This window comes from Equus caballus, chromosome 5 (assembly GCF_041296265.1).
Source record: "Equus caballus isolate H_3958 breed thoroughbred chromosome 5, TB-T2T, whole genome shotgun sequence".
Taxonomy (NCBI): Eukaryota; Metazoa; Chordata; class Mammalia; order Perissodactyla; family Equidae; genus Equus; species Equus caballus.
This window is the reverse complement of record NC_091688.1, coordinates 7261751-7282484: the sequence shown is the minus strand read 5'-3', so window position 1 is coordinate 7282484 and position 20734 is coordinate 7261751. Positions and strand designations below refer to the sequence as shown.

General features: G+C 36.5%; 1 protein-coding gene and 1 long non-coding RNA gene across 3 annotated transcripts in view; one reads left to right on the top strand and one right to left on the bottom strand.

Annotated features, from left to right (window-relative positions):
- The window catches only part of LOC138924216 (uncharacterized), a 61192-nt gene extending 44163 nt beyond the window's left edge, over positions 1 to 17029 (top strand). The window contains exon 3 of the long non-coding RNA XR_011438988.1: positions 16272 to 17029. This is a non-coding gene — a long non-coding RNA (uncharacterized lncRNA). The remainder of the gene's footprint in view (positions 1 to 16271) is intronic.
- MROH9 (maestro heat like repeat family member 9) overlaps positions 571 to 20734 on the bottom strand; it is an 82990-nt gene continuing 62826 nt past the window's right edge. Inside the window, exons 16-22 of one of the 2 annotated variants that reach the window (XR_011438986.1) lie at positions 18708 to 18845; positions 16643 to 16965; positions 14088 to 14240; positions 13869 to 13985; positions 13164 to 13266; positions 2876 to 2938; positions 571 to 1077 (exon numbers count right to left, since the gene is read on the bottom strand). Coding sequence is in view for 1 of the 2 variants with exons in the window: in XM_023640541.2 (XP_023496309.2) it covers positions 767 to 1077; positions 2876 to 2938; positions 13164 to 13266; positions 13869 to 13985; positions 14088 to 14240; positions 16643 to 16819; positions 18708 to 18845 (1062 nt within the window). In the remaining variant the exon portion in view is untranslated. The remainder of the gene's footprint in view (positions 1078 to 2875; positions 2939 to 13163; positions 13267 to 13868; positions 13986 to 14087; positions 14241 to 16642; positions 16966 to 18707; positions 18846 to 20734) is intronic. The other variant, XM_023640541.2, reaches the window with a different exon arrangement.

Here is a 20734-nt window from a genome sequence, read left to right as displayed (position 1 = left end):
ACATTCATACATCAACTCTCTTATAAACCAGGACAAAGTGTCTGGCTGGATCCTGACGGCTGTGGAGAACCACTAACTATGATGGACTATCTAATTTTCATTTTAAAGTGTTTGAGCCAATTAGCACAGCATAATCTTCCCCCCGAGTCTCACCACTCCCCATTTTTCTTTCCTCTCAGTTGAGAAGTGACAGTTTTATCCACCACAAACTCTCCAGCTTCCCCCAACACTCTTCTTGCCTCAGTGTCTCTACCTGGAATACCTTTCCCTGCTCTCTTTCCCCTTCCCCTGCAAGTTCCATTTCCTGCTTTGTAGACATGACCCCAGGCAGCATTCATCCCGGCAGGATGAAAATGACCATATTGTGTGTCACTAGACTGTGACCTTCCCGAGCATGGGAACGTTGTCTATATTATCCAAATATGTATGTGTGTATATATATATATATGTATGTATGTATATATCCTTGTATGTGTTGTCCCCATTGCCTAGCACAGTGTCTGGCACTTTGAAGGTGTTCAGTAGATGCTTATTGATTGAATCAAGTTCCAGGAGCTTCTCATCAAACACTTTGTTTATATGATTTTTCAATTTTATTAGTGGATTTGATGAATTAGGGCTTCTGATTACTGTCAGAAAGAGAGAGGCAACAAATTCTCAGGTTTCTATATTTAAAAAGAGAATTAAGAAGAGACAGTCAAGGCTTCCAGAATCCTTTGAAAAAGCATCTACAAACAGACTTAAGTTATCAAGAGGGAAAGGAGAATCATTCCTCTTCAGAGGCACGAGTGAACCTCTCATCCTTTCCCAAAATCTCTTCAAAATTCTCATCCATAAGGCCTTCTTTGTCATTCTTGGTTTCCTTAATCCCCTCAGGACTGCCTGTCAGGTTGTTGTGCTGGTTATAATTATAAAGAGGCTTCAATTTTTTGGTGTAGATGAACTTAAACAATCTTTGGAGGCTTTGTTTAACATTTGAAGTGTTCAATCCATTGGCTACTTCCTTAAAAATGTTGTGGGTTATTTTCGCCAACTCCCTAATCACAGGGTCTTCATCCCAAAGCACTCGGTCAACAGCTATAACAGCAGAAGGGTCTTTAGTTCAAGGCATCTCTCTCAGAGTCTGAAAGTCCTAAACTTGAATAGCCCCACCACCTTTCACAGAGTCCCCCTCCTTCCCTCCCCACACTCTCAGTTTTCATTACTTTGACAAATAGCACCCAGGAAGTTTTATCTGCTATCACACCAGATTTTATTAACAGAAAAACAGAAATATTCACTAAACATTGACTGAGTGGCTATCATGTGCTGGGTATTTCTGATAGATGAGCAAAAATATATATTCATGAAGAGGTTCAATATTGCTCATAATAATGAAAAAAGTTGGAGTCAGTCAAATGTTCATCAATAGGGAACTACTTAAAAATTAGGAATATCAGAGGCTACCCCAGTGGCATAGTGATTTAGTTCATGCTCTCTGCTTTGGCGGCCCAGGGTTTGCGGGTTTGGATCCTGGGTGTGGACCTACATACTGCTCATCAAGCCATGCTGTGGCAGCATCCCACATATAAAGTAGAGGAAGATTGGCAAGGATATTAGCTCAGGGACAATCTTCCTCACCAAAAAAAAAAAAAAAGGGAATAATGAATATCATAAAATGAACTAGCACATACATGGACATGATGATGTAGATCCATATGTCTTGGCATGAAAAGATGTTTATGATACATGAATAAGTGAAAAATGTTATAAACAGTTATGATAGTCTTAAAAATAAATATGTAATAGTTTATATTCTTAAAAATGTCTGGAATAATATATATACTAAAATGTTAATATCATTATACCAAGACACTGGGCTTGTGGGAAACTATTATTTTCTTTCCTAATGAAAAGAAATAGAGAGGGAAAAACAGGATAGATTTAGAAAAGAGAGAGAGGGGAAAGAGGAGGAGGAAGAAGAGAGAAAGAAGAAAAGGATTCTGAGAGACATGGAGGGAGAATTACAGTACTTAGCATTTCGAAGGCAGTAAGTAAACAGACGTCGAATAAACAAGTGAATGAATGAATAAATGAATGAAGAAGGAAGGAAGATAAAGATGTGTAAATGTAAGTTCATCAGCTGTAACAAACGCATCCTTCTGGTGGGGGATGCAGGTAATGGGGGAGGTCACACATGTGTAGGGGCAGAGAGTACATGGGAAATCTCTGTAACTTCCTTTTAATTTTGTTGTAAATCTAAAACTGCTCTAAAAAATAAAGTCTATTACAACACCCCCTCCAAAACAGAAGGAAGGCAGCCACCCTATTGTCTACCTTGACTGTTATAATTCTGATCCTGATGGGGAAATAGACGGAGGCTAAGAGAGAGATGCCGAAGATGCAAACATTTTGATAGAATAAACATTACCTTTCTTAAATTCCCTTTGGGGCAAATGTACATTGCGTTCCTCTAAAGTGTAAATTCTTGGAGGAAAGGGACTTTGCTTTGTTTGCTGAAGATACACCTCAGCAGCTAGAATAGTGCTGTCACATAGTAGATGCTGGAAAAATATTTGTTGGATGAATGAGTGAATGAATCCTCAACTCTCTGTAGTTCCCAAGAGCTCTAGGATGATAGCTAGGTCTCAGGTAATGAGTGGGATAGATGGAGAAGTTGAAACAGATTGAGAGAGACAGAGAAAGGAAGAATGGAAAAGAAAAAAAGATGTCCCTTAACCCAGTCCGTCAATTGATTCCCCCAACTACCACCCACCACTCCCACTCTCCTCCCATCATCCCTGGCACAATTATAGAACTCAGATGTTAATCAAATCACAATGGTGAATTTATTTAGACCTATGCATAAAGATTTCACTATAGCTTCAACACTTACCCTCAAGCATGACTTCGATTTCATCTCTGAGTAGCAAATGGCCACCCAATTTTGCCAAGTACCCTATGCACAAAGTAAAATTAAAGTTACCCCAAAACACATCATGAAAACACATTCTCCCATATTATCTGGCTACCTTTATTGCTTTCTTCAAAGCAAAGCATCTCTAGATTATCCTTGAATCACCTTTTAGTGCTTTCAAGTAATTAGTATTTAGTAAAACTTGTATTGAGTTATATGTATGTGTATAAATGTGCACAAATCGTAATGGCATGGTTCAGTGAATGACCACAAAGTGAACACTTCTAGCTACCACCTGGGTCATTAAATAGTATATTACTAGCATCCCAGAAGCCTCCCTCATGCCCTTCCCAATCTGCAACTCCACCCTTCAGAATACATTCTTTCTTGTCTGCCTCCTTTTGTTCAACATTATGTTGTAAGATTAATCCATGTTCTCTAATATAGCAATAGTTCATATATTTCTATTTGCTACATGGCAGAGGTTGGCAAACAGTTTTCTTGAGCCATAACCATACTCATTGGCTCATTTGTTTACATATTATCTCTGGCTACTTTCACCCTACAATAGCAGAGTTGAGTAGTTGTGACAGAGACCACATAGTACTTGAAGCCTAAAATATTTGCTATTATTCCTTTTACAGAAAGAGTTTGCTGAACGCTGCTATATGATATTCCATGCTATGAATGAAGCATCTTTTATTCATTCTGTTGATGAGGGGCAATGTGTTGTTTCCAATTGGTGGCTATTATGGATATGATGTTATTATGGGCATTCTTGCACATAAATTTTGGTATGCATTTGTATGCACTGATGTTTGGTATATAGCTAGGAGAGAATTTATTGGCTAATAGATATGCTTTTATTCACCTTTAATTGTTACTGTCAAACAGTTTCCAAAGTGGTTGTACCAACTTTTACTCCCACCAGTAGTGCACGAACATTTTCATTGCTCTACATCCTCTCTAACACCTGATTTTGTTAGTCTTTTTCCTTTTAGTCCTTCTCATGGGTTTGGTGGTAGTATCACACAGTGATTTTAATTTGCTTCATTTGTGAAGATTCATAAGAGTTTTGTATATTTATTGGCCATTTGGACATGTTTTTTTGTGAAATGCCTATTCAAGTGACCTTCCTGTTTTCATATTGAGTTGTCTGGCCTTTTCTTATTTATTTGTAGGCATTTTATATTCTGGATACTGATCTTTTTAAATGTTAAATGTTACCCACCTTACAAATATCTTCCTACTCCATGGCTAAACTTTTCCATTTGTATTGTTTTTTGATGAACAGAAGTCCCCAGTTTTAATGTAGGCCAATCCATCATCTTTTTATTTATGGTTATTGATGGTTGGCATTTTTTTAACTCAATTGTTTAGTTGTTTATTGATAGTGTATAGAAACCCAGCTGATCTTTGTCTATTGATGTTGGACCTAGAAAACTTGATAAATTAACTGATTCAAATAGCTTTTCTGAATTCTTTGCATTGTTTTAAATATGCAATTATTTGTCTGCAAATTTTGAAAGTTTTACTTTCTTTTATCCAAACTTATACATTTTATTTCTTGTTATTACTTTATTTCAGTTTTGGAAAATTTTTGTTTCCAAAATTCAGTTTTGTTCCTCCAGCTCAGTGAGATAGTTAAAATTTCTGCACAGTTTCTCAGCCTTCCAATTACCGTTTTTGCATTTAGAATTGGCAAAATCTAAAAGGCAAAATAATCCAAATATCAGGCCTATTTCTTTTGGTTTTTCTATGCTTCTGTTCTGGATCACTGCCTTTAGAAGGCTCTCCAATGTCTTCAGATAGGTTTTAAAAGTCTTTTTGAGGATGTTTTTATTATCCTCATTTTACAGACAATAAAACCAAAGCTCATAGAGATTAAAAGTAACTTGGCAAAGGGGCTGGCCCCGTGGCCGAGTGGTTAAGTTTGCGCGCTCCACTGCAGGCGGCCCAGTGTTTCGTTGGTTCGAATCCTGGGTGCGGACATGGCACTGCTCATCAGACCACGCTGAGGCAGCGTCCCACATGCCACAACTAGAAGGACCCACAACGAAGAATATACAACTATGTACTGGGGGGCTGTGGGGAGAAAAAGGAAAAAAATTAAAAAAAAAATCTAAAAAAAAAAAGATTTCTTTAAAAAAAAACGTAACTTGGCAAAGGTCACATAGCTAGGGGTGTTCATTCTGAGATTTGAATGCAAGCTTATCTGACTCATACTAATATTTGGTATTGTTTCTGCTTCAGTCAAAATACTGACCACAAAAATCACAACAATCGATCGATCATTTTTATAATACAATCTACGGTAAAGTTCAAGATACTCTGTTGGTGGGTGGAGCATGGGCTTAAAAATTTCAAAATAATACTTGAAACACAAACCTGTGTTGTAAAGGTATCCTTAATTGGCATGCTCTTCTATCTGTTTAATTTGTAATGCAATGCAGTTCCTTTTAGAATTAGATTGAAGATACGAATAAATGAACGAAAATTTCCTATGTTGGAGAGTATTAATTTCCCCTACTATCAAATTACCTTTTTTTCCCTTTAGTTCTCTTACTAAAACTATTGAGTTTTGACTGGACACATGGCCACCCAACAGATGAGTAGATTTTCAAAACTTCTTTGCTGCTAGGAGTGGCAACACACCTATCTTCTGGGCTAATGATCATTTAGCAGAAGTGATATTTGCTCTTTAAAGAGATGGCTGTGTCGGGGCCAGCCCCATGGCCTATTAGTTAAGTTCAGCACACTCTACTTGGCAGCCCAGGCCCGGTTCCCGGACATGGACCTACAGCACTTGTTCACCATTTGTCGAGGCCATGCTGTGATGGCATCCCACATACAAAACAGAGGAAGATTGGCACAGATGTCAGCTCAGGGTGAATCTTCCCCAGCAAAATGAGGAGGACTGGCAACAGACGTTAGCTCAAGGCCAATCTTCCTGAAGAAAGAAAAAAGATAGAGAAAGAGATGGATGTGACTGAAGTGGTTGCAGGAGCTGGGGCATTTTGGACCTGATGTAGGAAACTGTTTGATGGGAATTCTAGAGCTACAAAAAGCTGGCACTAGTCTAATCAGACTGTTAGATGAGAGAGAAATAAACTATTATGTTGTTTAAGCCTTAGTTATATTTGGGTCTTTCTTATACCGCAGGAACTTATTTCATAAATACAATATTACCACCAAAGGAACAAAACAGGTGGCAAAATTAAGCAAAAACACCTAAAAATTAAATGGCCCTATTGAAAGTCACAAATAACGTTCAAGCAGAATTTGATGTATTGAAGAACTTGGCAGATTAACTAAAATGCAGACCAGGCTCACCCGGCTGTGATCGCAGCTGGGTGGAGAGAGCAATGGGTGGTGGTGTGCAGGCGGGTGAACAGGAAGCACACCTCCGTCCACAAGTGGGGTTGACAGTCAGCTCCACTCAGTTGCTACCACGCAGAAACGTGGTTCAGGGTAGCCTTATCTTCCCTTTCTCCCCCCAAAATAATTAGAAATCCAGATACTTATGTAAAAACTCAAATTTTAAATGTTGACAGTTGTGACACGCTTCTAGCTGCCAATCCAATTTCATTGTCCCCTTCTTGCCTATTTAAAAACTCATAATTCCAAGCATCTCGTGGAACTAATGGTGGCACTGTGACAGTTATGATCCTAGGGGAGTCTAAGATAAATCACTGGCTGGGACTTTGAAGAAAGCTTTTTAAAATTGGGTTGACCTAGCTACACCTTCTGCCCTTTACTTTCTTGTTTTTCCCCTTGGTGTAACACTTGAAATGCTGAAGGTAATCAGAAAACACAAATGAGGATAGAAGCCACATGCTAATGATAGATGGCATTGTAAGGCCAATGATGCTGTGAATGTCTATGTACACACATCATTTCTCACGTGTGAGTATATCAGAGGATAAATTTTCTTAAGAGGAGATTACAGAGTCAAAAGAATATGCATTTCACATTTTGATGGATGTTACCACACTGTTCTTCTTAGAAATTGTAGCAATTCACACTCTCACCAGTAATTGGATTACCTACTTCCTGTAACCCCGCCAAAACCATGTAGTGTGAAACTTTTTGATCTTTGTCAGTTTGATGGATGGAAACATTTCGTCATTTCAATTTGCATCACTTTTTGGATGAAGTTGTGAAAATTTTATTTTATGAGCCAAATAATTTTTTTTCATGTTCTCTGTCTGTTTTTCTAGTGGGTTGTCTTTTCCTATGGATTTCTAAGGATTCTTTAGACAGTAAGAACTCACCCTTTCTATGTGATAAATGTCAAAAGTATTTTATCCCAATTTGGCTTTTGACTCTGTTTATAGTCATTTTTCCTGGCAGAAATATGTACTTTTTATATAGTCTATCAGTCTTTTCTTTATGGTTTCTGGATTTTGACTTTTACTTAGAAAGATACTACTCACCTCATGATTGTAAAACAAATTCTTCCATACTATTTTATCTAATTTTATTTATTATTACAGTTTCATTTTTCTTATTTGAGCTTTTGACCATCTGGAACTTATTTAGTGTAAGAAATGAGATAGGAACAAAATAATTTTTAAAATTCCAGATGGCTCACCAGGTGTCCCTAAATCATTTAAGGAATATTCTATATTTTCATCACTGTTAGTTAAAGCTAATGATTCACTTTCTAAAATACCACATGCTTTGGGGCTTATTTCTGGATCACATTTTGTTCCACTTGTCTGTGTGTTCGTTCCACGTGATTTTGATTACTGTAGCTATATTAATATCTGATAGAGCTAGTCCTCTCTCTCTCTCTCTCTCTTTTTGGGTTAGAATTTCCTGGAGGTTCTTGCATGCTAACTTTTCCACATTAATTTTTTTCTACATTAATTTTAGAATCAGCATGTCAATTCTCTTAAAAAAGAGCCCTGTTGATATTTTAATTGGCATCTCATTCTGTGTACAGATTCATTTCGGAAAGAATTGGCACATTTTAAATTTTGACTCTTTCCTTTCCAAAATATGGTTTATACCTTTCTATTTACTCAAATCTTCTTTGTGTTTTTCAGTAATGTTTGCAAGTTTTCTTCAAAGAAATATTGCACACGTTTTAAAATTTCTTTTTAGATCTCCCTTCCGCCTCCCGTCTGTCCATTTCTCCTTCCTTCCTTCCTTCCTCCTCTGCTCCCCGTGTCGTCTCCCTCCTTCCCTCTGGGACTCTCCCCACCTTCCTCCCTCCCTCTTTCCTTTCTTCCTTCTTCCTGGCTTCTCCTCTTCCTCATTCTTTCCTTCCTTCTTTATTTTTCACCTATTGTAAATGAAATCTTTTCTTCCACTGTATTTTCCAACAAGTTAGTTGTTTTTGTACAGGAAAGTTATTGATTTTTAAGATGAGCATAATTTAAAAGCATATATTTTTAAATTAAAAATATAATACATACAAAAAGGTATATATAATGGATGTACATTTTAAAGAATTATAATAAATTGAACATTCACATGCCCTGCTACAGGCTTAAGAAATAGAAAATACCAGTGCTTTTCAAGCGTCCTCTAAGTCCTCCCACAAATAGATTTCCTTCCCTCTCCTTCCTAGTAAACCATTATGCTGAATTTTGCATGGACTATTTCTTTGGTTTTCCATACAGTTTTCTAGCAAATTAGTATGGATTCCCAAATAATGTACTTCTACTTGTGTGTGCTTTGCCCTTTATACAAATGGTATATATTCTTTTTTTTCCATGCTATGTTAGGTTTTTGGCGTTCTTCTATTTTGGTGAGTGGAATTATTTTTTTTTTTAATTTCCTTGTTATCTAATGTTTCATTTATTATTATACAACAATTATTTACCTACCCTACTTGTCATGGACGTTTGGATCATTTCCAGCTTTTCTGCTATTACAGATAGTACTGAAGTGAACTTTTGTTCATCTGTCTCCAAGTACACTTATGCAAGAGTTTCTCTAAGGCATACAATACCTAAGATTGGTATTTGTGGCTCATAGGGACATTATGTTCAACTTCAGCTTGCAAGACAATGTCTATTTTCCAAGTGTTTGTATCAATTACTACTCCCAGTATTACCAACAAAAATTCCCATTGCTCCACATCTTTTTCAACCCCATGATATATGTGTGTGTGTATAACTCTAATTTTTTCATTTAAGTATAACATACATATCAAAAAGTGCATATGTCATAAATGTACAGCATGTGGAATATTCACATGCTAATCATATGTAAGGTCAAGACACAGGACATTATCAGTAACCCAGAAATCCCCTCTTAGGCTTCCTTTCACTGTCCACAGCATAAACATTATCCCAATTGCTAATACCACTGGTTACTTCTAGCTGTTTTTGTATTTTATACCAATGGAATCATACAGTATGTACTCTTTTTGTGACTGGCTCTTCTTTCTCAACCCTGTAAAGTTTATCCACATCGCTGTGTGTAGTTGGAGATTTTTTATTTTTCTTTGCTGTGTAGCATTTCATTGTGTGAATCTACCACAATTTATTCATCTAAATATTGACTCATAGGATTGAGTTATAACTAATAGTGCTTCTTTGAATATTCTAGTGAATATTTTTTTGTGAAAACATGTATGTATTTCTGTTAGTATTTACAGAATTCCTGAGTTATAGGATATGGGTGTGTTCAGTTTTAACAGGTACAACTGAACAGTTCTCCAAAGCAGTTTGTAAATTTTCACTTCCAACAGCATGTGAGAGAGTTCCGATTGTTCCATATCCTTAACAACACTTGGTATCATCAGTCTTTTCCATTTTAGACATTCCACTGGATGTATAATGGTATCTTATTGTGGTTATAATTTGCATTTTCCTGATGACTAATGATGTCAAATATCTTTTCACATGTTTGTTGGTCATTCGCTATCCTTTTCTAAGAAATTTCAGTGAAGTCATCATCCATTTTTCTATTAGGTGGTCTTTTTCTTATTGATTTATATAAGTCCTTTATATATTCTGATATTATTTTTTTGTTAGATATCCATATTGTAAACATCTCCTTACATTTGCCTTTCCTTTCTGATAATGGTGTCTTTTGATGAAGAGAAACTCTCAATTTTAACATCCATTTTTCTTTTCCTATATTTAAAAAAAATTTTGCCACTCTGTTGATTGTGAATTGGAATGTTATTGTTGTTTTAGTCTGCATGCCTCTAATTATTAATATCATTGAGCATATCTCACAAGGTTATTTGTATTCATGTTTTCCCTTCTGTGAAATTTCTCTTTTCATGGTCTTTATTTTAATTTATTCGTTGTCCTTTTTATTTTTTCTGCTATTGAATGTTTGTATTTTGCTTAATAGGTTATTATACTTAATATATTTGGGATATTAACATGTTTTGTTATATGTATTGCAAATATTTTCTCCCCATATGTTGCTTGATTTTCATTTTTTTGTCTTTAGAAATATTTTGATTACTTTTGGTTATAAGGACATTTTCCTACATTTTCTTCTAAAAATTTTTAAAGATTTGTGCTTCACATTTACATGGCTTGATACACCTGGAATTAATTTTTATGTAGGGTGTCAGCCAGGAATTCATGTATGTGTGTATTCCCAATTGTCTTAGCATCTTGATTAGACAGCCCATCATTTATCATCTGATATACACTGCCACTTCTGATTTATACATTAGCTCTCTATATGTGTGGATCTGTTTCTAGGCTTTCTATTCTGTTTCATGGGTCTGTTTGTCTTTCCTTGGGTCAGTAACAGACTATCTAAAATTCTATAGCATTGTGATAAAGCTTTATAACTGGTTGAATTGGTAGCCCACATTTTTTTCTTTAGGAGTATCTTGGCCTTTTGCTCTTCCACATACATTTGGAATCAACTTGTCAAGATCTATACAATTATCTGGTTTTTTACTATTACATTGAACTTGTTGATGAGTGTTTCTCAACAGGTGCTCAGTGGGGTTCTAGATAGGATAGTTTGTTTGCGAATAGCACTGTCACAATTAGTATGCTGAATACTAAGCATACTCTTGTCCACTAAATGCATTATCAATCTGGAAGCAAGCTGGCAAGGTAGCTTGGGAGATGTAGACCATAGCGGTCAGCTTCTTAAGGCATAGAGAAAAGCAAAAGATGGTGGAGAATGGACTGGGAGATGGAAGTCCGCAATTAAGTAGCTATTGCACATCCTTTGCAATAGTTGATCCTTTCAATCTTTAGTTGGCTGAATTCCATCCTTCAATGATATCTTCAAGAAGGATTCACAGCAATTATTTACCCTGAGTTCTTCTGTTTTTGAAAATGATTTCCTCTTATCATCATGGTTGGATATAATTTTGCTGATTATAAAATCCTTCAGTTACAATTTTCCGTCCATTTATGATTTTGCAGGCACGATTCTACTTTATTTTAGAATTGAATACTGAAGTGGAGAAATCTAACACCAGATTTATTTATTTTGTAACTTAAAGGTGACTTCTATTTTTTTTTTTTTTTTTTTTTTTGCCTAAATGCTCCAGGCATTCTTTAACTCTAAAGTCCCATAACTGTATTAGGAAATGTCTTAATGTTTCATTCTGTATGAAATATTCCCTGAAAAATTGTTTACCATCTTGGGCCTGCCCAGTGGCATAGTGATTAAGTTTATGTGCTCTGCTTTGGTGGCCTGGGGTTTGCAGCTTCGGGTCCCGGGTGCAGACCTACACACTGCTCATCAAGCCATGCAAAGTAGAGGAAGACTGGCACAGATGTTAGCTCAGTGACAATCTTCCTTAAGCAAAAAGATTTATATTGGCAACAGATGTTAGCTCAGGGCCAATCTTCCTCATCAAAAAAAATATATATTATTTACCACCTCAGTATATTTAATCAGGCCTTTTTTATTTCTTAAATTAAATGTTTGAATACTTTTTTCCCATTATAATTGTATATTTTTCTTCTTTAGTGATATCATTTATGTATATTTACATTTCTTTCATCTATCTTCTATACCTCTCATTGCTCCCTAATTTTTCAAATCGTTTCTTGTTGCTTTCCATTTCATTTTGCTAGCATTTCTCAACCCTGAACTCCTGTCCCTTACTGGGTTGAATGAACAATATGTATTTTCTCTTCTGCTGGTTGCAATGCAGTTTTTGTAATGGTTATGTATTTTTTTCTTCTACTTTCCCCCCTACACTTTGAAAGCTTATTTTTCATGTGCTCCTACTATCCTATCATATAGTCTCTGTGTGCTCGTATGTATACTTTAGATCTTTATTTCAAAAAGCTTTGGGTTCACAGAAATATTTATCATGATCTTCATGCTCTGTAGAAACATTTTCTAAATTTGTTTTTCTTTTTTCTTTCCTCTCTTTTGCCCCAGCGAATACCCTGTAGAAAGACAATGCCATTTCCTTTTTGATTACTTGTTTTTGGATCTTGCAATATTATATGCAGAGGACTGTTTGTGGAAAGTTCCAGGGTAGAATTCAGGATAGCAGGAATTCTTTCTAGTTTGAAATAAAGTTCTTATGACACAAGGCTTTCTGTGAGTGTGTGTGTGTCTCCTCTCTGATCGACACAGATCTAGTGCTGATGATTCAGTTTGTCTCCTACCCTGACTAACTGACAGACTCCTGTCTACAAGGACGATGGGACGGTGTATTTCCTTGTTCCGTGGTGGCCCTGCTGCTCCATCATGCCAAATAGCGTCACGGAAAGATCCCACCACCGAGTCAGGAACTCACTTCCTGTTGTTCCAAATAAAGCATTATCGGTTTTGATGTTCGTGGAGAGAATCTAGTGGAAAAACCTAGTCAGGTTTATCAAAGATCAAAAAAAATTTCGTTGCCTTCTCTTGGAATCTTCCTGTACTCCCCTCCACCCCTATGTTTTTTAAAAGTTGACTGGATTTGGTCGCTCTTCCTCATCTATTGTAGTTTGCGATTACAGATGTCCCAGCTTTGTTGAAGATGGTGTTTATGTTTTTTAATATTCGGATTCTTTGGGCAGCAATTTTAAGTGGTGAAGAGGAATAATTAGTAGTGATATGCCACCATCTTAAATTTCAAAATTCACCTGTTGATTACACTTTATATAATAATCTAATCACACAGCTGTACTCACTGTGAACCATAAAATAGAGCTCTATTCTCATCACACCTATTAACATCTATTCATCATAGACATCACCATGACAGGTGCTGTCCATCACAAAGAAAATTATGATTTCTTCAAGGAAGACTTCCGGCTGCTACCCGATTCTGTACATTTTGAGGCAAATTAGGAAATGAAAATTGAATTTTATTTACCTACTAAGATAACTGATGATCTCCTCAGATATGCCCGAGAGCTCCTCAAGAATCCTAAGGTATCAGATATCAAATCTGTAATGTAGTTCCCACGAGAAAGAAGCTAGAATAAAAAGTAAAAACAATACTCTCTCAATTGTTGAAAAAGCACATTGACTGCCTCCATAGTGGCTTCCAGAGAAAACAACTTGGTTGCTTATACCAAATCCAGACCAATTTAAAACTTGGGGATTTTTATGTATGAACTTCACCCTTCTGCTTTTGTGTATTATTCAATTTATTAAATGAGTCCCAAGACCGACTTGGTGTTTCCAACCTTTGCTTAGCATTCTTCCATCCCCACTTGTCTATCATTGCAGTTCATGCTGGTTTTCAGAGGACCAGCCCATTGTGCGGTGACAAAGAAATCCCGGTTTTTCTTTTGATGATCTGGAAAGCTGTTCCTACCTTTAAACCCACCCATAGCTCAAAGTAGGTGGGTTGGAGGAAGAAAATAAGATAGATGATCAATGTTGAGGCAAAGGAAGTGGGAAACTTTAATTTTCTCTGGTCCTAAGCCCTGGATGTAATCACTCGTTTGTTATCTTTTCTTCACATTCCTTCTCCAAGACCCGCTCTTGTCCCCACAACACTTTTCGCCACTTTGGGTATCCTTTAAAGTCCTGTCTGTAACTCTTAAGGCAGTAAACATGAGGAGTCACTTACGAGATTGTTACAGATGTTGAGTACCACCAGCTCAAAATTGTAATACTCGTCTTTGAGCAAGTACGATTTTGACCAATTTAACTCTAAGGCACAGATTTCTAACGTGTATTTACATGCCTGTGAAGTGGAAAAGAGGTCGGTGAGGATCTATTCATCCAGTGTTACGCGAAACACTGTGATTCTCTGCAAAACTAGGAAAAACAAGATCACAGGACTTACTTTAACTACGCTTGTCTCTGTGTCCTCCAAAAACAGGATCAGAGGCACCAAGCCCATAAGGACCACATCATTCAGCATCCATGTGTATTGACTCATGTCTTTGAGCAATTCACCAAAGTGTCGAATGGCCATACTCCGAATGCCTCCGTTATGCTGGAACATGCACACAGAAAAAGGTCTCATTTAAGCATTACTAGGGCTTCTTTCTTTAAGCATTTCTATAAACATTTTCATATGTATGTTTAAATATATTTATATACTATATGTGTATATATACTATATATGTATACGTACATATACACATATTTATGAAATTATTCCTATCATTTATTTTTAGAAAAGATTCACCTTGGGTCTGTCTAAGTAGTCAGCTCTTCTTTTGATTTTAAAACAAGATTTGTTTACCAAAATCTAAATTCCACTAAAAAAATCCCCTGTGAAAGTAAGTTTCCTAAATTTAGGAAGACAGTATTTAATAAAGTCCTAAACATATAAACTGGAACAATCTGTGTAACTTGGGGATAATTTCTACAAAAACACTTAAAGTAACCACACTGTGTTCAAATGTTGCAGGCCTTTGCAGAGGTGCCGGTGAACACCAACAAGACCTCTTTGCACACTGGCATAGAACCAGGTTTCCAAGGACTTGCTTATGCCAAATAGGAAGGTGATTAGATTATAAATATTCTAGAAGAGAAAAATTGCAATTTCTTCCTCTGAAAAATTGTTAGAGGAATAGGTTAATTTTTAAAAATATAATATCACCTGCCAGTTTTTAAGACATGTTTATGATCTTTTTTAATCTCTTCATTTCTGTTCTCAGGAATATATCAGATACATTCCCCTAAAAATATAAATGGCTAATATGGCTTCATATGTTCCTTCCCAGATGTATTTATGGGGAGCGAAGTCTAACCCTAAAGCAGTGGTAGTCAAATCATAAGTTGCAGGGGCCGGACGGGGGATGTGGATGAGCAAAGCAGATGGCATTTCAGGAAGGCAGGGAGATGACGGAGACCGGGACAAAGAAGAACCTGGCCAGTGTCAGAGAGGACACCCAGCTCCGGCAGACTGTTGCCAAGTGGGTTTGTGGGTTCCAGTATTCCCTGACATTTCATTCACGATTCAGATTTTTGTGAGAAATCTTTCAGCTTAAGAATATTGGATTTATACTGTTTTGGGGCTAAACTTAACACACCTGCATGTTGCATTCATCTATGGGCCACTTGTTTGTGTCCATGGATGCCAGGAAGACATGCAAACCATTGAAAGGCCATGTGGACCTGTGGAAAGAGCTCTGGAGTGCCCACACTTGTTGAAATCTCAGTTTTGTCCCCCAGAGGTTCAGTAAACTTGAGGAAGTTAATTTTTTTTCTTTTAATATAGAGAAACATAGTAACATAGGCTCATTGATATCCTAACATTTTTCAAATACTCTGCCTTCAGGGAATGACATAGGGTAAACTGATACTTGATAGTTTTCTATTTTCTCTAATTTTCTTCTTTTCATTTGGCTTGGTTTGATTAGTTTAGTCGGGGTTTTCTCCAAAATGATTTCCTTTTGAAAATAGTTTTTTACTTGCACACTCTAACTACATACTAGCATATGAACTTGGCCAAATATTCACTTCTCTTTGCCACAGTTTCCTTATATGTAAACTGGATAATAGTAATCGAATTGTTTAGAGAATTATAGAAGATAGTGCATGTAAATCCCTTAGAATAGTGCCTTGTATGTGGTAAATGCTCAATAAATTTTAGCCACTATGACTATTACTATCATTGTTTGGGAAAATAATTTTTGCCACTAAATCCCTTAATTTCTGTAATTTAATAATATTGTGCCCTTCTTCAGTGAAATCTGAATAACTAAGAACATAAATTTTGGCAGGATAATTTACTATGAAATAATTCTCTGGTTCACAAACAACTCATTACAGAAATCTTTAAAAAGAAATAGATTCCCCATGGCATGCCAAACTGTTTTTGCTTATTAATATGTATTACTGTCATCCAACTTTTCTGGAACACACTTAACATACAAAATAAGAATTTTCAAAATGCACAACCTTCTGATGAGATACGTTTTAATTAAAGTTTTATATGATAACAACAAACACATTTGAGGCATTACATGTCATTTCTAATCCCCATAACACACCTGCTACTGTCTCTGTTTTACAGATGGGGAGACAGACGCACTAAGAGACTGGATCACTTGCTCAAGATTTCGCAGCTAGTAGGAGGCAGAACGGGGATTTGAACCCAGGCAGTTCAGACCCAGGGTTAACCAATATATAGCCACTAAGCTACAATTCCTCTTTCAACCAAGGACAGAGGCTTTTCCTGGATTCTCCTTTCTTATGGGTAGACTTTTCCAGGTTCTCATAAAAGAAAAAGACAGTACTTATCTGACAAATATCCTCATCTCTGGAAAAGAAATGGTGGCTTTGCCCCAAATGACAATCTTGTGTCAACTTATTCTGTGATGTAATATCATTGCTTCAGCTGAACTGGAAAACTAATGATCTCACACATCTTACTGTGTAACTCACATGATCCATCAGAGGGCAGTAGCTGGAAGCAATTCTGGTACACAAAGAGGAGTAAGTCACCTTGTCCAGTTTGCCTAAAAGTCTTCGAACGGTGACCAACGCCCGAATTACAACAGTCTTGTCTTTGGAAAGGAAGGCATCCAGGATGGATGTTAATAAGCTGCAGACATTTTCTATCTGCATAAAAGGAAGACAACGGTGGGGTTTGGAACTCCAGGAAGACTTGAGCTGGCCTTTGGTATGCAGTGCTGTGCTGGACAGGCTCACAGGAGTCAATTGTCAAACGGTGAAAAATTTTGTAAGTTGATCATTAAAAAAAGTCACTATTAAAATTTAAATTTCACAAATTTAGAAATAAATAAAAACAATGGCAATACATACTTAAAACATATCACTTCCTATTTCTTTGCTATGTTTTACTCTCATATGTCCTTGAGGTTATTTATATGTATCATATGCATATGGTGGGAACATTAGGTAACGACGCGCTGCTGTGTATCTGTTCCCAACTCCATGTTCAATGACATCCCCTTGATAGCTTGAAATCAGCCAGGTGGGAGTATTTACACCAGGGAAATTGGTCTCATTGCCAGAAAACTGATTGTTAAACATTTACCAACACACCACCTGCAGTATGACCTCTAAAGTGTGATCTGTTTGGACATGAGAGACACTGAGCTGCTGAGCCAGGTCACAGGAGTAAACTGCAGATCAGAACCAAACAGAATAGAAAGCAAAGAAAAAAATGAAAAGGAGACAACAAAGAAAAGAAGGAAAGACTGGAAAGACAAGAAGTAAAATAAATAAATAAATACTATTTGCAAAAACAATAGCCAGAAGCCACTTGTGTCCAGCTGGAAAGTTGAGTCTTTACTGATAGTAGGTGAAACCTCAGCTCTGGTTCACAAACAACTAGTTCTCTCACTCTCCACTAGTTTTCTCTCACTCTCTTAGATAACCTTGGCACAGACTCTCCCTTTCAGTTGTTAATAACATCGGGAAAAGTGTTAGTCAAGGCAATAAATAACCTGCTGTATACTAAAAGAACGCGCATTGAATCGTATGATTTATTTAAAGCAAATAGACCATGGCTCATTTCATTCTAAATTCAAAATAGGTGTCCAATGACAGGCTTTAAGTTTTCAGAGACTACGCTTAATAGATAAATGAAGATTTGTTATTAAATTTATTATTAAATCAACAATGATTTATGGAGCATCTGCACTCTCAGCAATGTGCAAAGTACTTTGGAATTTATGAGAGAATTACGAAACATTTGGGTATGCTTAGATTCAATCTTCCTAGAAGGCAAGAAGTATTCATGTGACTTGGGAAACAATGTAAGACAGTGGTTCTAAGTTTAACCTGTATTAGAATCATCTGGAGGACTTTTGAGACACAGATTGGTGGGCCCCACCTCCAGGATTTCTGATTCTAGTGACCTGGGGTCAACCCTGACAATTTGCATTTCTGGCAAGTTTCCAGGAGATGCAGATGCTGCTGGTTCAAGAATTGTACGTAGAGAACCAGTGATACAGAATATTATATAGGCAAGTGCTCGTAGTTAGTGTGGCTCTGAGAGGGAGGAGGCTGCTAGAGATCAGAATATTCAGTGAAAATTAACTTGAGCCAATTATTGAAAAAGTAGAAAAATGCAAATATGTAGAAGTGAAGGAATAAAGTGTTACGCGTGGAAGAAAAAGCTTGAGTTTGTGCTCTGAGATAGGAACTAAAATGTATGCATACGTGGATGCTGGAGGGGAAATGCACATATGTGTGTGGTTTAGACTATAAGGAGTGAGCTCGTGTTGGGCAATGCTTACACATTCTGAATTCAGTGAACGATCTTCTGGGAAAAATGCAAATAAGGTGATAAAGCCACTAACCTGACTTAACCCATCCCCTCCATTCAATCCAGTTTCCTTATTGATAAACATCAGGCTTTGATATTGTTTTGGCTACATAGAAACTGAAAAATATCAATGTTTTATCAGTAAGGATATTGAGCAATATCCAGTCTCAGATCATGACGGTGACGGTGCTGTCAGACACAGATCCCACACACCTTATTGATAACTGGCGCCAGGCTGGCAATTTTCTGAAGGCTCAGCTTGCTGACCACAGGGTTGGAGTCATTGACCCAGTTTCTGAAGAGAACCAAAAATTCTTCTGGGAATGGGTCCTTGAAGAAGTTATTCAGAAGCTGAAAGAACACAGTTAATAAGTTTATAAGTAGAGTAAAGGCCAATGCATCATTTCTGCTTCAGTTATAAAAATCAAGACATTTTTAATAGAACTGGAACACAAGTCACACTAAAACTCCAAATACTTATACGTACTCTTGCGTATATTTCTGTGCTCGTAGAAAGAAGTAGCAGTCATAATGGGAAATAGATGTTTTATACATGTATTTATTTATTATTTATATATTAATGTGTATGTTTACATATTTTACAAATAATATATTTATATATATGCTCATTTATTTACTTATTTTTCTCTTTTTCTCTCCATTGTTGGAAACCAAGTGACCAAATTTAACTGAACTCTCTCTCCCAGGTTGTAGTCAGGTGGGTGAGTTCCTTGACAATGACGGTTTATATACACTAGGAGGTCACGCCTACTACGAGCTAGGCACTGTGCTAGTAAATCGGGCTACAGCAGTGAGCAAAACAGTCTCCATCCATGACCTTGGAGCCTACAGACTAGCTGCAGGGACTGATACTGTACAACGATACTATAGTACACTATAATATACTATTCTAATGAAAACAGAGCTGGTAACCGTGGTGAGTACTGAAAAGAAAAGCTACGAGGTGCCACGAGAACATTTAAAGGAGTGCTGAATCCGGACTGTGCAGTGTAGATTGAATTTAGAATGAAAAGTGATATTCAGATTTGGAGTTGAAAGCAGAGTTGGCATTAGCCAGATAACGTGTTTGGAGAGACATCTCCAAGGAGGGTAACTCACGTGCAAGGACCTGAGGTAGATGAAGCAGGGTGTGTTTGAGTACCTGAGAGAGGGCCAGAGTGAGAGGAGGGAAAGGAAAGAAGACTGGAGGCCAGGTTAAGGGTTTTAGTCTTCAACAGCTAATACCCAAAATCAAGGTGCTGTTATCGCGAGCCTTTATGCATTTAATAACTAGTAGCCAAAATATACATATTTGTAAAATCTCTTATAAACACTATCACAGTTTTATAAAAAACTAGTTTTCAGGGAAGAGTTTAAAATATCACCCGGTCAGATCAAGTGCACAGAAAAATAGAGTGAGAGAAAGCAAGAGGAAGAGAAAGTGAGTGAGAGGGGAGCAGAGACCATGCAGTATTCTTCTCGACGTCCCAAAGAACTTTCACAAAAGTTAAATACCAGATCACGAAAACCAATAACTTCCTGAAAGTAAAACATTTAAAAAGCAGGTTTTTAAAAAAACATAGCATATATAATAAAAGAAGAAACCAAGAAGAAAGTTTAAATGGAAAAAAAAAGAAAGCCTATAAGCACTCAGAATTTAAGAGAATACTCCTCCATTTTGTGCATTAAAATTATAAACCACAGAGGAAATCAAACATACAATAAGGATTACTACAAGACACCGAAAACAGTAAAAAATTATATAATACAATAGATATTTACACTGTAATTAGAAGTAAATGCATAACTTGACTTAGAAATATTAAAAATGAACAAATTATTTCCTGAAATTACAAGAAATAAAATGTTACAAAAAATAAAGCTGTGCTAAATAAAATCAGTGTAAGAAAATAATAAAGATAAAAGCAGAGATTATTGAATTGGAAACAGAAAGCCAGTAGAATTAATAAATCTAATGCCTGGTACACACAAAAAATCATTAAAATAGATTTTGACAAATATAATATTAAAAAAGGACAAGTAAAATGAGCAGGAAGGAAAAAAGTGTGAAATAGACTAAAATTTAGAGAGAATACTGTGTATACTCTGTCGGTGGTTTTTAACCAAGGATGCACACCAGCATCTTCTGGGGAAGCTTTTCTGTATTACACATGTTGGGGCTTTATTTCAGTCATGAAGCAAAGAAAGTTGGATAATTGAAATAAGATTAAGAAATAGAA